General features: G+C 45.9%; 1 protein-coding gene across 2 annotated transcripts in view; it reads right to left on the bottom strand.

Moving 5' to 3' along the window:
• Positions 1–14,926, bottom strand: part of PIK3AP1 (phosphoinositide-3-kinase adaptor protein 1) — a 98,394-nt gene that overhangs the window by 28,925 nt on the left and 54,543 nt on the right. For both annotated transcript variants that reach the window (XM_036336470.1, XM_036336469.1), the window contains exons 5-8: positions 12,798–12,940; positions 12,538–12,670; positions 9,423–9,619; positions 6,425–6,614 (exon numbers count right to left, since the gene is read on the bottom strand). In XM_036336470.1, coding sequence (XP_036192363.1) covers positions 6,425–6,614; positions 9,423–9,619; positions 12,538–12,670; positions 12,798–12,940 — 663 coding nt within the window. The remainder of the gene's footprint in view (positions 1–6,424; positions 6,615–9,422; positions 9,620–12,537; positions 12,671–12,797; positions 12,941–14,926) is intronic.

Here is a 14,926-nt window from a genome sequence, read left to right as displayed (position 1 = left end):
AATTGATCTACTCTTTGTTGTTCATGATTCCATTTCTTTTTTCTGTTATAAACAATGCCATGGTTACATATTTTAAAATTAAGCCTATTCTTTCAAATGCAAATGCCTTTTGAGTCTGTGGTTCAGGAAAGGGCCTGAGGGTTGTGAATGAGGCATGGTCTTTGGTATCCTGGAGACCTAGGTTCAAGTCCTGGTTCTGACACTAGCTCTGCATCCTTGAGCAAGTTACTTGCTATCACTGAGCCTCTATATCTCCATCTGTAAAGTGGGGATAACTAACAGTGTCCACCTCATAGGAAGACTGTATGTGCCAATTGAGACAATGCTTATGAAATCTTATCAACAGTGCCAGGCACTAGAAATTAGTGGTAATCATTATCATTATATTGAGGTAACCTAGACAGTGTATTGGTTTCTTGCTGTTGTAACAAATTGCCACAAGCTTAGTGGCTTAAAACAAGAACATAACATATTATCTTACAATTCGGTAGCTCAGAAGTCTGAAATGGCTCTCACTAGGATAATCTCAAGGCTTTGGCAGGACTACATCCCTTTCCAGGAGCTCGAGGGGAGCATCTGTCTCCTTGACCTTTCCAGCTTCCAGAGGCTGCCTTCCTTCCTTGGCACCAGGCCCTCTTCCTCCAGCTTCAAAGCCAGCAGTGTTGAGCAGAAAGCTCGGCTGAACCAAGTCCTCCTCATGGCGCCATCTCTGATTTCTTCTTCCATTTTTAAGGACTCTGTGATTACATTGGACCCACCCCGATAATCCAGTACATTCCCTTTATCTTATGGCCAGCTGATAATTCCACCTGCAACTGTAATTCTTCTTTGCCATGGAACCGAGCATATTCACAGACTCAGGGACATTATTCTGCTTACCACAGCTGGGACCAAATTGCCAGTACCATCAGCCTGGGAGTAGGACACACTCAATTCAAGCAAGACCATCATGTCCACAGAGGACTCAGCAGCCCTGGCCTGATACAGGCACTGGTCTCTATTGAGTCTCTGGATGTACACTGCCTTCAAATGAAGTTACCTGAAATTGATCTTATTGCCATTTATATTTTAAATAAAATGGTTCTTTTCATACTGAATTGAATATAAATATCTTTGAATTAGACCAGGAACAGCAAATACATACATTGGCCTCCATGTCCCTATTCTATACTTAAGGCAAACATTACCGATCCATCATAGCATTGTTCCTGGCCTCAGAATTCTTCTCAACACAGCTCCCCAGCCACTCAATACCAGCTAACTGACACTGGCACTTGAAATTATGTGTAAGACACTATTACCATCCCTATCTCAGGCAGTAAGTCCTAGTAGTAGTAGAAACGACCTTTATAATAATAAAGAAAATAAAAAGCACCTCACTGAAGGAGTTCATGAGCAGCAATAAGATTCTCTCCAACTCTACATTTGACAACCCAAGAGTACATACAACCCAGGCACACCGTGAGCAACACACGAGTGACTGAAACACAGAAAATTCTGGAGGTGCAGGGACAAAGGACATTTTGTAAAGGAAAGCAGGAGAGTAAGTCCCTGCATTCCTGGGCGCTTGGGGTTTGTACTTCAGATTACAAGTGCTTAACCTTCATCCCTCGCCAGTTAAAAATAAACTGAAATGTGCCGAAACCTGCTGGTCTAAGGAGAAAGCGTGACGTTCTTTCATTTCAGCGGAGAGGAAAGAGATAAAAACACAAGGAGCCTCCGGGGCCACAGTCTCCTCCGGGAAGAGGCAGCTGCGGAGTTATCCTGTACTTTACTGAGGGAGTCCAGCAGAACGAACCCTTTCCCGGGGGGAGAGACGCATGAACAGATGAGAGGAAGCCTGGCAGGCACTTAATTCGGGAATCAGTCCAGAGGAATAATGAATTTGCAAAGAAGCCCAGGTGATACTCCTCATGGGACACAAATGTAGATTACTTAGCTGCAGTAGAAACTCCATTCAGATTACGTGTTGTTAATTTAATATAAAACCTAATCTGGGTACATAATACAGTAAAATGTCAGACACTGAGAGACTATTCTTCTGGAAAAGCTCTCCACCCCTGAAAGCAGGCCAACGGAGTGTTGTTCCAGTAAGTATTTTTATGGCCAAAAAGCCTCAGAGGCAGGAGCAGCGTGGCTGCCCCTTTGCAGGTAACCTGAAGCCTGACAGGTTTCTAGGTGGAATCGATGCTTTGATTGACCATGTCAATGAGAAAGGCCAACCTTCCCATACCCCGTGGAGATGTAATGGGAATGAGACAGAAAGACCGAGAGAGAGAGGGAGAGTCACATATATACAGAAAGAAACAAAAAGAGAGATGGGGCAGAGGGGGGGAGGGAGAGTTGCAGTAGGAGAGGAACAGAGACAGAAAGATAGACAGACAGACAGACAGAAACAGGGGCAGAGAGATAGAGGAGGGCAGTCTGAAATGAGAGCAGCTAAGGAATGGTTGGCAATGAAAAAGAAGGGGCTAAGAATGAAGGGGTTAGGAGAGGCAACCAGTTAAGTTCTGTGGGTTCTGATACAGACAAGGGCTTCAATGCAGCACTCTGGCAAGCACAGACTCTCTGCCGTGCAGGAAGGAGTGCACGGTGCGGTGCAGAGAGCACCATGACTTGCTAAGTCACCCCGCCATTCACCTCCATGGCTGCCCGTTCGGGGCACCGTATCCTTTTCCTTCATGGCACCGTCACGGTTTGTAGCTATATATTGCATTAGGTGGGCCCTTTGATTAATGTCCAGCTCTCCTGCTGCAAGGGAAGCTCTGGAAGGCAGGGATCATGCGGCTTTTGGACTGACTTCCGTCACCTGGCACAGCGACTTAACGCACCAGGGGTTCGGTAAACACTGCTGAATGCATGACTGTGTGCGTGCACAAACCAACGAGGAGCACAGAAATGAACGCGTGGAGGTATGTGGGCCTTGTGAAGGAATCTGGGCATCTCCCAAGCTGAGAAAAGAGAAGGGCAACTCGGGCAGCAGGAACAGCACAAGGGAATGTGCAGCGGCATGAAAGACAAGTCCACCAGGAGCGGCTGAGGAGTTGGTTCCACCCTGAGGTGTCCCCCACTCAGGACACCTAGCAGATGTCTCACTACCACCTCTCGGGAAAGGGAATGTCAACTAACTGTTCCGCCCCACGAAGTCTAGGATGGCTTCTTATTTCCTGGTGCTCTCGAAGTCAAGAAACAGTTGAGCGCCTACTGTGTACAGCGCTGTGGGTAGCGCATGCTTCCTAGCTGCGGGAGGAGCAGATAACCGGAGAAGAGGGTGCAGAAGCACAGCGCACAGTAGTCTGCATGCAGTGCCCAAGGAAAGCACGGGGAGCACGTTAAATGATGGTGGTGAGGATTTTATCGTGTTAACTTTAAAACATTCAATCCAGTAGCTTTCACTGTGTACCTATGTCCTCAATGCAATTCTCTGTACATTTGGAGGATCAAAAAGCAATAGACATCAGGAAGTGTCCTGAGCCTCCCTTTGCCCTGCTGGGTCAGTTTCAGGCCTGGACAGGACAGGAATAGAATGACTTCTTTGCTGGTAAGACCTCATGCCTTGCACCCAGCCCCACTGCCCCTAAAGCATTTATTGGCTCCAGCAGCCAGTGTCTTCCCGAGATGGGAAGCAGGAGAATGGCAGAGCCTCAGCGGCTGCAGGAAAGAAGACTCGTGAGAGTGTAGACAGGGCAGGCGGCATGTTCCAGAAGCAAATCGGTAACCACAATTTTGCTAACAAAGGCGCCTCCTTCAGCTGGGCTCAGACCTGACATGGCTGGGCTGCAAGGCCCTTCACTGTGCCCCCAGCTTGGAAGGGACCTAGCTTGCAGAGAGGGGCTGTAATTGGAGAGCTCAGGTAAAGAAAAACTGGAGATGACCTGTTACAAAGACGCCAGTTACCAAGGGGGTTGCTAAGGGCTAAGTCAGCTCTCTGCCACACACAAACTTGAGCTGCAGAACCCGGCGGAGGGAGCAGGGGTGCAAAAGAAAAGTTCAAGACAGGAGTCACATGAAGCAGAACAGCCTTTCGGATGGATTAGGGTGACTGCTGTGAGTTTAGTTTCTAGGAGGGAGATATTACACATTTCACCTTTTGCCCCTTTCCCCTTTTGAAGAAAGACAAGCCTCTGAGATATTTAAGCAAAGCTAAATCCACAAGCATATTACCTTGGAAACAGCTGAACAAGGGCCTCCCAGAAATGGTTTCCGAGGCCTTAGCACCCAGAGCCTCAGGGAACCTTTCCAAACAAAGTGTATTACCTAAGTCAGAGGGCCACCCGGACCACCATATCATTCTCTGAGGCAAGGACAGGGGCAAAAGATCAGGACACAGTGAAAACCCCCGAAGGGAGGTGTGCGTTGATTTTCATTTAGTGTTTGCATAAGCTTGACCTTAATGAAGACATTTATTTCTTACATAGTAAGGTGAGGGTGTTGATGGTTTAAATCTGTGGAATCTTGAACAAAAAATTCTCAAGAGAATTGGGAGCAAAGTTGAAGGTTTGATAACATAGAAACGTAATTGCCACCTGGTGGCAGCATATCTAAACTAAAGATCCTGAACGTGAGCGGGTGTGTGTGTATGTGTGCATGCATGCTTGTGTGTGTGCGTGTGCCTGTGCGCGCGCGTGCGTGTGTGTGTGCGTGTGTGTGTGTGTGTGTGTGCACACGCGCACTCACCCACGCAAATTCAGGGGGAAGGACAGATTGGAGTAGAATCAAAAATCTCAGGGTCAGAACCTAACCTTGCTCCCCAGACCCCCTCCATTCAACATTGTGAGTTTCCCTGACAACCTTCCCACTTAGTGTTTGTTTTAGACTCCCTTTGGAGAAGAGGGCCCCATTACTCTCCCTTTTCCAAAACTCAAGTCAAAAGAGGCAGATTTGTCCCAACACAGTGAGTGACCTCCGAAGCAGTGGTAAGGAGCTGACCTAACGCCTGCACTCCATGTTTGTCCTGAGAGCAAGTGAATGAATGAATGAACACTATATTCCTTAAAATGTTATTTGCAGGGCAGAAGTGATGATGCATGGTCTCTGGCTTCCCAACTGGGCAACATTTGTTCTCCAAATGTTCTTTTGTGAAGGGGTCTCTGTCCCAGATTAGAAAGGACTGTGTCTTGGCCCCCCTTGTCTTTCCAACACCAGGAGAAGCGAGTAGCTGAAACACAGTAGATGCTCGAGAAATGCTTGCTGGGTACATGGAGATGTATGGATGTGCAAGGGCAGGGGGCACCAGAGGCTACGTGAGCTCATGTCCAGGCCGTAGAAACAGCAAGCAGGAAGTGAAATAAGCCGGTCAGAGAAGAACAAGTATCACATGATCTCACTCATATATGGAATCTAATGAACAAAATATATCCAGAGACATAGAAACATAGAACAGATTGCGGAATCTCAGAGGGAAAGTGGGGGAGGGTCGATGGAAGGGGGGAAGCGATGTATGTATATATGCATAACCCACAGACACAGACAACAGTGGTGGTAAAGGCCTGGGGCGGGGGACAGGAGGCAGGGATCAGTGTGGGGAAAAGGGGGACCTATGTAACACTTTCAACAATAAAGATTTTTTAGAAAGAAAGAGCAAGCAGGGCTGCAGCCACTAAATGGTTTTTCTAAAGGAAACCAGGACTAAACTTCGTGGTGTTAAATGGAAATTTCTGGCACAGAATAAAGAATATGGTCCTAGAGACAAAGAGACCTGGGTTCAAATCTGGACTCCAACAATTGTTGACTTTGGGAAAGTTGTGTAACCTCTCTGTGCAGCAGCGTCCTCATTCATAAAGTGCAGGTTAATGAACACATTCTTGTACAGGTGCTTTAAGGATTTGGTGAGATAGAGGATATGGATGGTGGGGGTGACACCCTCTCTCCTCACCTCCCTGCCAGGTCACCGCTCTTTCGGAAAGAGCTCCCACCAGTCCTTCCAGTCCTCCCAGTCAGGTGCTGAAAGGGAGCTTCTACCACTCTCTCCCTCTTTCTACCCCCTCCCTCAGAGGAGCAGCCAATCTCACCAGCAAGCACTTAACAACCATTGGACCACATCTTCCAGGTGCTGGGTTTGCAGGGTCAAGGGTGCTGCTAGTGTCAGGGTCTGCCTCTGGCCCCCTTTCGAGCCCACTCTCCCTGTTGCAAGGCATCCTCTTGGTGCCTGCTTGTCTATTCATGGGTGGGACAACCAGGCCCACCTCCCTGGGGGCCCAGGACCTTGCTGAAACTTCCAGTCATGCAATAGCCACAGCAGAGGAAGTTTGGAGAAGGATTCTGCTTGTCTCAACACATGATGGCAGCTCTAACTTTGCATAAAGCAGGATCTTCATCTCTCTGGGGTCAGGTGACAGTCAGCAGGGACTTCCCCCATCCACCAGAGTGAAGAAAGCCTTTTGTCAGCAGAAACATGGAAGCAGAACTGGGCTGTGCTACTTACAGAGGTCTTCAGTGGCGTCGGGGACGAAGGCGGCCATGGACTCGTACAGTTCCTCATCACAGCCCGGGTTGAGAGAGCATTTCATGAGCAGGTCTGTGGAAAGGTGGGCCATGGACTCATACACGTCGTCGGCCTCCTCCCCTTGCATCAGTTCCTCTTTGATGTGACTCTTCAGCATGTCCACAGTTTCCTGAAAGAGAACAGGGGACCCACAGGCACACTGAGGCACCCTGAGTGGGCTTGTGACTAGCAATGCCAAGGCTCCCATGGGTCAGGGCTTTGGCCCCCAGCACTAAGCACAGACCCACACATCCAGGAGACACTCGTTAAGGTACAAAGACCAGACAATACAAATGTACAACCCTCTCGTGAGCACCTATTGTGGGCCAGGTCCGATGATGGGTATTTGACTAGACATGCTACGTCATTCTTTCTACCACTGCTTGAGAGAGATGTAACATTCCGAGTTCACAGATGAGAAAACCAAAGCTCAGAAAAACCTACTGCCTTACCGTACATAGGGCCTGCAATCCTGGCTGCTGAGCTTTCCACTACTCCTAGTGGTTCCTCAAAAGGGAACAAATGGCACACGAGGGTGTAACCCTTACTGACGAGCCACATGGAGATTCAAATGGGATAAATGGGCTGTAGCTAAGGTGTGCTTGCACTTCTGTGTAGTCAGAGTCCCTCAGGAGCCTCATTCACTAGTCCCCGCTCCTGCCAGCAGACTGCTCCAGAGCCCTTCTCCAAAGTGCCTCCTCGGCTTTATACCCTGTGTGCCCAGGAGAGATGGTGGGGCCGGCTGCCCTCTCTCATCTGGTCTCTAGGTGACTGTGAAGCCGGAGAGCTGGCTTCTCTGAAACCTCTGCACAACTTTTCATGGTAAGAAACTTTGGTGTTTCACAATCCTTATTTCAGCATCAACCCACAGAGATACGCATTTTCATCATCGCTGCCCCAAGAGAGCGAATCTGCTATCGACACTCCGTGTTGGTTTCCTAATGAGACCCAGGGAGTGGACCAGGTGGCAGCTGTGAGTGTTGGAGACTCAAGGTCTGGCATTTGGTTTTGATTTGGTGGAAAGAGGAAATGGACAGTTCTTAGAGGTCATAAACAACACGTAGGGACAACCTTTTGGTACAATGCTGAAGATGCATTGGTTGAAGGGGATGACAGCCAGAGAACAAAGGTGATATGAGAAATGTGAGCCAGACTAACTTCAGTGCAAGCTGGACATGCATCCTCCAACCTCCCTGTGACATTCAGTAAGTAGGATAGCAAGCCCCGGCGTTGGCAGAAAACCAGGTTCAAATCCTAGCTCCACCCTTACTAGTGTGTGACACAAGGCACAGTTACTCCATCTTTCTGAGCCCTGTTCTTGATTGTTAGAGGGAGAGAACAATATTGTCAACTTCAAAGGATTGTGGTAAGGATTAAAAGAGATCATGCATTTGCCAATCAAATAAATTTAATAGGTAGCAGTGATTACTAGGAACACAGTATTGTCCTTAATAAAAGCTATTGGCACGGAACTGACTGCATTTTATACATTTGTGACTTCAAAGTAAAGCTGAGTAAACATTCCCAGATGGTGAGCACCTATAGCCTCATTTATGTCAACGATGCCCCAAACAGGCATTCAGGTTATTCTATTCACTCAACATACTTAGTCACCCCCAGACTTTGGAAAAACCCCTCTATGTGCAACAGCGAGTCATTGTCTTGTAGACTGTCAAAAACAGAGCAGAGTTCAGTTTCTGGGGCTGTGTTGGGCTCACTCTTGTCTGGAGATAGAGAGCCAGACAGGATTGTGTTTATTGTTCCTTTTGAGGTCACAACCCCATTCCAGAGGCCGAGGTATTCCTACGTCCTGATAATGGAGGAAAACAAACAAAAAAGGGTAGAGTCAGGGGGAAGGGCAGCTGCCTCTAAGACAATGGACGCAATCCTGAGTATGGAATAAAGTCTAGCCACGGGGTGAGATTACACTCAAAGAAGGACCAGAAGTCATGATGAAGTGGGATCTGAGGGTCCAAAACCAGATGAGCAGATAAGCTGGGCATATCTACCTTAAGACAGGCAGAGGCTCAGAAAGAGATGAGCTGTCAGCAGAAGGTGGGCCTTCACGTTGGACTCCCTGAAACCTCAGGTGCAGAGTTTTATAGTGTTTTCTGCTGAGAAAGGAACCAATCCTAATGCGGTTCATCTGAGCCTGATGGTGGGTGAGGCAGCTGGGAGCGTCCCACCAAGGGGCCTTGGAAGTGGGTGGGGAAGTGATTAGGGAAGAGGAATCATCATCAAACCTTCAGTAGATTCATTCCACAAATGCCTCTTTAAATTCTTTAAAGGTGGGCCTCAGTACCTTACCTACCTTGTTTCCTTTTATCCTCAAAATAACATATGGGTAGAGCTATAATTATCTTCCTTCTGAATACTAGGAAACTGGAGAGAGAGAGAGAGAGAGAGAGAGAGAGAGAGAGAGAGAGAGAGAGAGAGAGAGAGAGACACAATTTGTCCAAAATCATGTGGCTGACAAGTGTTAATGTGGGAATTTGGACTCAGGTCCATGTGATTCTAAGGCTCTTCTTTTTTTATTCTCATCCAAGGACATATTCATTGATTTTTCTTTTAGAGAAGTGGGGAAAGAGAGAGAGAGAGAGAGAGAGAGTGAGAAATGTTGATGTAAGAGAGAAACATTGATCAGTTGCCTCTGCACATGCCCCCACCGGGCCAGGGATTGAACCCGAAACCTAGGTATGTGCCCCAACTGGGAATAGAACCCACGACCTCTCAGTGTACGGGATGACACTCCAACCCACCCAGCCACACCTGCCAGGGCTCCAGGGCTCATTTCTTAAGGCCACACGTACTGGCCCCGCCAGAAGGGCCACACAAGGACATGCTAGAGATGAAATCTGACCGTGTCTCTGCTGAAAAGGCAGCCCTAGGACGACACAGTGCATTTCCAATCCTGGGGCCTCTCCCGCCTTGACCTTACCACGTATTCGTCGATGAACTGCCGCAGGTCCCTGAAGCCATGTTTCTCGGCAATGGTGTTGGGGTAGTGGCCGTGTTTGTTGGCCACACTGTATGCTTGTAGGGCTCCCGGGCAGGTGAGCAACAAAGCAGTGAGGTTCTTCAGTCCGTACTTCGCAGCAAAATGCAACAAGGTGGGCAGCTCTTCATCCCTCTGATCTGAAAAAATGTCAAGGAAACTTAATGGGCAGATAACATTGAAGGCAGAGGGCACCCTTGTTCTGGGATTCGAAGCTGGCATGCCTAATATGGTATCTAGCAGGCACTCAATCGTTACTTCTTGGTTGATTGACTTAACATCTGACAACTTCCTCAGGGCATCACTGAAGATTATGCCCTCAGATGACAGAAGAAATGATATTTTAATTAATTAGCAAATCTAATAATACCCTACCTTCTTTCTCTAAAAGGATCAGAGAATCCTGAGAAATAATACTAATGCAAAATGTGATTTTCTAAAGGTGTAAATAGCAGCCACAAAGTACAACAGGAACCATGTTTTGACCTCCTCTGCAAATTTCAGGGTACTTTAAAGCAATTGTTTTGTGCTTTAAAAAAAGAAGCAGCAGCCTGGCCAGGATGGTTCAGTGGTTGAGTGGTCAACCTATGAACCAGATGGTTGTGGTTTGATTCCTGGTCAGGGCACATGCCCAGGTTGCAGGCTCGATCCCCAGTAGGGGATGTGCAGGAGGCAGTTGATCAAGGATTCTCTCTCATCATTGATGTCTCTATCTCTCTCTCACCCATTCCTTTCCTCTCTGAACTCAATAAAAACATCATATATATATAAAGAAGTCCATCTTCATAGCTCTTATTCCTAATTTCATAAAGTATGTCAAGTAATTCTGAGTATGTTGCTTAGTCTTTCCCTGGGCCTTAGTTTTGAACCAGAAAGTATTTTTAGGCAATCTTAAAGGGAACTAAAAAGATTAATGGGATGGGATGCAGTAAGGTCCTTGTTTAAAATAGGTTTTGAGCCAAAACCGATTTGGCTCAGTGGATAGAGCGTCAGCCTGCGGACTGAGAGGTCCCAGGTTCGATTCCGGTCAAGGGCATGTACCTTGGTTGGGGGCACATCCCCAGTGGGAGATGTGCAGGAGGCAGCTGATAGATGTTTCTCTCTCATCGATGTTTCTAACTCTCTATCTCTCTCCCTTCCTCTCTGTAAAAAATCAATAAAATATATATAAAAAAATAAATAAAATAAAATAGGTTTTGAATGTTCGTATTAATGCAATGGGAACCCTAGGATGTATGTTAACCTCTGATTGGTGAGAAACAAAGTACTGCTGAGAGTCACTGGATCCCCGTGACTCCCTCTACCTACTGATAACTGAATACAGCAAGTTAAATTCAACCAAGAAACAGACACCAAAAAATCTTTTTTTGGTCTTGTTTTCATAAAAGTTGACTTCTAAACCCAACAGTAATATTTAGACAGATAGATAGATGATATATGTATCTAGAAATACACATATATGTTTCTGTACATTTATATAAATAGATATATATATGTTTTTAAATAAGACAAACCTAGCTTCCTGTTCACCAGGATATGATCCTTGGGATGAAGGGTCTGAAAATGTCCCCAGGATCCCACATTGTCAGGCTATGACATACTCCTTCCTGAGCCCCACGTTTAAGAATAGAGAATATTAACACCTGCTGGAAGTGATGCAAGAACACTCCATAGCAGGACAATGGGGAGAGGCAACTGGAGATTGCCCCCAGGAGAAGGACTTGAAGGCAATCTAACCTCATCCTGTGGTTCTCTTAGGCTATGGAAGGACGGAACACAGGCAGAGGGTAGCCAGGACGCGGGTCCCATTGTGCAGTGCAACTACAGCATGAAGGAAGAGTGGTGTCCACAGAAGCACCAGCAGGCCTCATCAGAGGCCTCCTGTCCAACGTGCCACGCACCCTCCCCATGCAAGTGGTTCTCCCAGCTCCAGCCATGTCACACATGCACCCAAGACTGCTCCTTCCTCATCAAACAAATATTTGTTTTGAGCCTACAGTGAGCCACCAAGCACAGTCCCAGCCCTCACTGAGCTAGCGAAGAAGACAGACACAGCTGAGGAGCACTAGGACAGTGGATACCCAACATGCTAGGAAAGTCCCCACCACGCAGATGGAACCTACCAAAAGTTCCAGAAGTCTTCCTGGGAAAGCGCAACCTAAGCTGCTATGGGGAGACGAAGAGAATTTAGCCAGGCAAAAGGCAGTCAAGAAGAACCGGAAGAACTGTATTCCCGAGTCAAGGTGGCAAGAGGCAGGGCAGAATTTTCATTAGGTGAAAGGAGTTCATACCTTCTGTAGAGCAGAGCTCAGAAGCCAAGGGAGCGAGTAGAGAGAAATGAGAGCAGAAATGCAGCAGGAGCCCTTGGGAAGAATTTTGCAAGCAAGCTGAGGAGTTTGGGCTTGTGAACAAACTCCCACGAGACTGCCTACTGTCTTCACTGGCAAAGAAGTACAGACAGAGAACCCAGAAGGCTGGTGACCCTTGAAGCCCTAGCAAGGTCAGAGCTGTGCACCCAGTTAGTCCAGACAATGGTAGCTGAAGCAACTTCCCCACCAGATAGTCACGTAAATCCTTATTGATAAGATAGTCTGCCTATTACTGGAAATTGATGATGGGCTAGTCTGTGTGTTACTGGAAATTGCCTGCCTAAGGGCTATGCTATGGGTGTATCCCAGATCAATAAAACATTGGTGCGGCCTGAGCACCAGGGGAAGTCCTTCCTCTTGAGGTGGACTTACCCGCCTGGCCCCCATTATTTCCAAATTATCTCTTGTCTCTTCTCTTTCATTTGTGTGCGGCTCCTCTTCCAGATCCTGAACCCTGAACCACGCGGGAGGTGGAGGGAAACATTTACAACAAAAGGGTCTTTAGGAAGGGGGTGTGGTACTCAGATGTACAATGTGGAAGAATCTCTGGCTAGCCAATGAGGAATGAATGCTTCTCAAAGGAAGGGCTGTAGAGCAGGAAGCCCTCAGATGTATGGGTTGACTCTATGCTGAACAAGCAAACTGGAATCACCCACAGATGGCTTCTTGAGGTTTGACTGCTGACTTACTTGTCATCATATCTTCTTCTTCCAGCTGGTTGATTCCAAAGAGGTGAAGTCCACTTGCGGGGATGTTGTTCTTCAGGGACTCAGTGAGCAGTTTATCGAGTGTCTCTGTGTTGTAGGGCACAATTTTAAAGGCCTGAATACAAAAGTGAAGACAGTCAGATTTTAAATCAAGCTAACCCCACCCAGCAGATTCAAGGCTGATAAACCAGGAGCTGAAATTACATGTCCAGAAGACTCAGGTTTCCTTTCAACATCTTTACCTGACACATGAATTCCACAGGATTCGCAGCATTGGACAATAAATTCCCGATTTCTTCCATGTCAGTGTAATAGCTGATACTGGCTTCGCACACCACTAAATCCCCGGAATATATCTTCAGAGAAACATTCCCAGATGAAAGGGCTGAACAGAAGAAAAGATACTATAAAAGTGCCCAGGAAGAACAAGTGTCCAGGGAAAAGCATTTATGGATTTGTCTTAATGGTGAAGAAATTAGTTGGGGGCTGGAAGAAAGAACCTGGAGGTGAGCTGGGGGTGGGGAAGTGAGGGAAAGGACAGAAGCAGATGAAGAGCAGACTAGCACATGACAGGGCTCAGAGTCAGAGGAATTATTCTCATTGGGTCTGAAATTGAATTTTTGAATGATTTTCATGTTTGTTCAGTACTATAGGTCCAGTACTGCAATAAATAGGAAGAAGAGTTGAATTTAAAGCAATTTATATAAAGGCCAGTGGTTGCCAGAAGGTGGGAGGGATCCTGGTAGGTGGAACTCCACACTTTGGTCACATCTGGCCAGTAGAACTGATTCACTGCGCTGCTGTCATTACTATGGGCTCTCTCTGCGTGCTCTCTTCTGCACCACAGGAAGGGGTTTTGAGGGGAAAAGAAAAAAGTAAAAATACCCCAACCACAAAGATTCAAGTCATAAAAGAGGAAATGCGACAAGTAGAGAACATGGAAAAAAATTCAACCTCACTAGTAATCAAAGAAATGCAAATTAAAACAATGGGCTACTTTAAAAAACATATCAAATTAGCAAAAATATTTAATGATGATGGTGATGGTATAGCAAAATAAACTCGACAGTAGCAATATTTCAGAAAGCTTTATTTTCCAGGATCCTTAAAAATACCCATTATTTCAGAGATTCCATCTGGAGGAAATAATCCTAAATACAAAAGGAAAAAAGCATCTGCTAGCTAAGGATGCTCAGTACTTATCATAATTTAAAACAATAAAAATACAATAAGAAATCGAAAATTACATAAATATGCAACAATGAGGAAATGAAAAATTAAAAGATAAGACTTATTTTCAACTGAGTATCATGCAGCTTTAAAAATTATGGTTAGCTCAGCTGGCGAGACTCAGTGGTTGAGCATCAACCTATGAACCCGGAGGTCACGGTTCAATTCCTGGTCAGGGCACATGCCAGAGTTGTGGGCTTGATCCCCACTGGGTGGCGTTCAGGAGACAGCTGATCAACGATTCTCTCTCATCACTGATGCTTCTTTCTCTCTCTCCCTCTCCCTTCTTCTCTGAAATCAATAATAAAAATATTTTTTTAAAAAAAAGTATGGTTATAAGATACGAGTCCAACACAAGGAACTGGCTTTATAAATTATGGTGCATCTAAACAATGGCTTACCTTGCAACCAGTAAGCATCATGTTGTAAAAGAATATTTATTAATGTGGATAATGGAAGTGGGCTATGAGACAGTATGAAGCCATGTACATAGATGTGGAAAAATACAGAAACCAGTGATTTCCTTTGGGGTGGGCATATGGGTAATTTTCTACATACTTCCCTTTATGGTTACTTTATTCTTCATGTTTTCTGTATTGAACACACATTATTTTTGTAACAGAAAATAAATGTGTTTAAAATGGAAAGTTATCCCCTAGCTGGTTTTGTTCAGTGGATAGAGCATGGGCTCGCAGACTGAAGGGTCTCGGGTTCGATTCCAGTCAAGGGCACATGCCTGGGTTGCTGGCTTGATCCTCAGTAGGGGGCATGCAGGAGGCAGCAGGTCAATAATTCTCTCTCATCATTGATGTTTCTATCTCTCTCTCCCTCTCTCTTCCTCTCTGAAATCAATAAAAATATAAAAAATAAATAAAATAAAATGGAAAGTTACAAAGCCCATGTAATAGCATGGGGGAGGGGGAGAGGGATGGGCAGAGAATAAATATAAGATTACATAAAAAGAACAGAATATCAGGTAATAGATACTACTGAAACAACTATGTTTTTAAAAATTGTGAAAAAGGCCCAAAAGCCTGAATGGTGGTCTGATGACTTTTTTTCCGACTTTTCTCTAATTTCCAAGAAGTTTAATATGTTAACTTTCTAATGATAAAAATTTTAATATAGCCATTGTCTTCCC

Source organism: Myotis myotis, unplaced genomic scaffold (genome assembly GCF_014108235.1).
Source record: "Myotis myotis isolate mMyoMyo1 unplaced genomic scaffold, mMyoMyo1.p scaffold_m19_p_15, whole genome shotgun sequence".
NCBI classification, from domain to species: Eukaryota; Metazoa; Chordata; class Mammalia; order Chiroptera; family Vespertilionidae; genus Myotis; species Myotis myotis.
The sequence above is the reverse complement of the archived record's forward strand: the minus strand, read 5'-3'. Positions and strand labels throughout refer to the sequence as shown.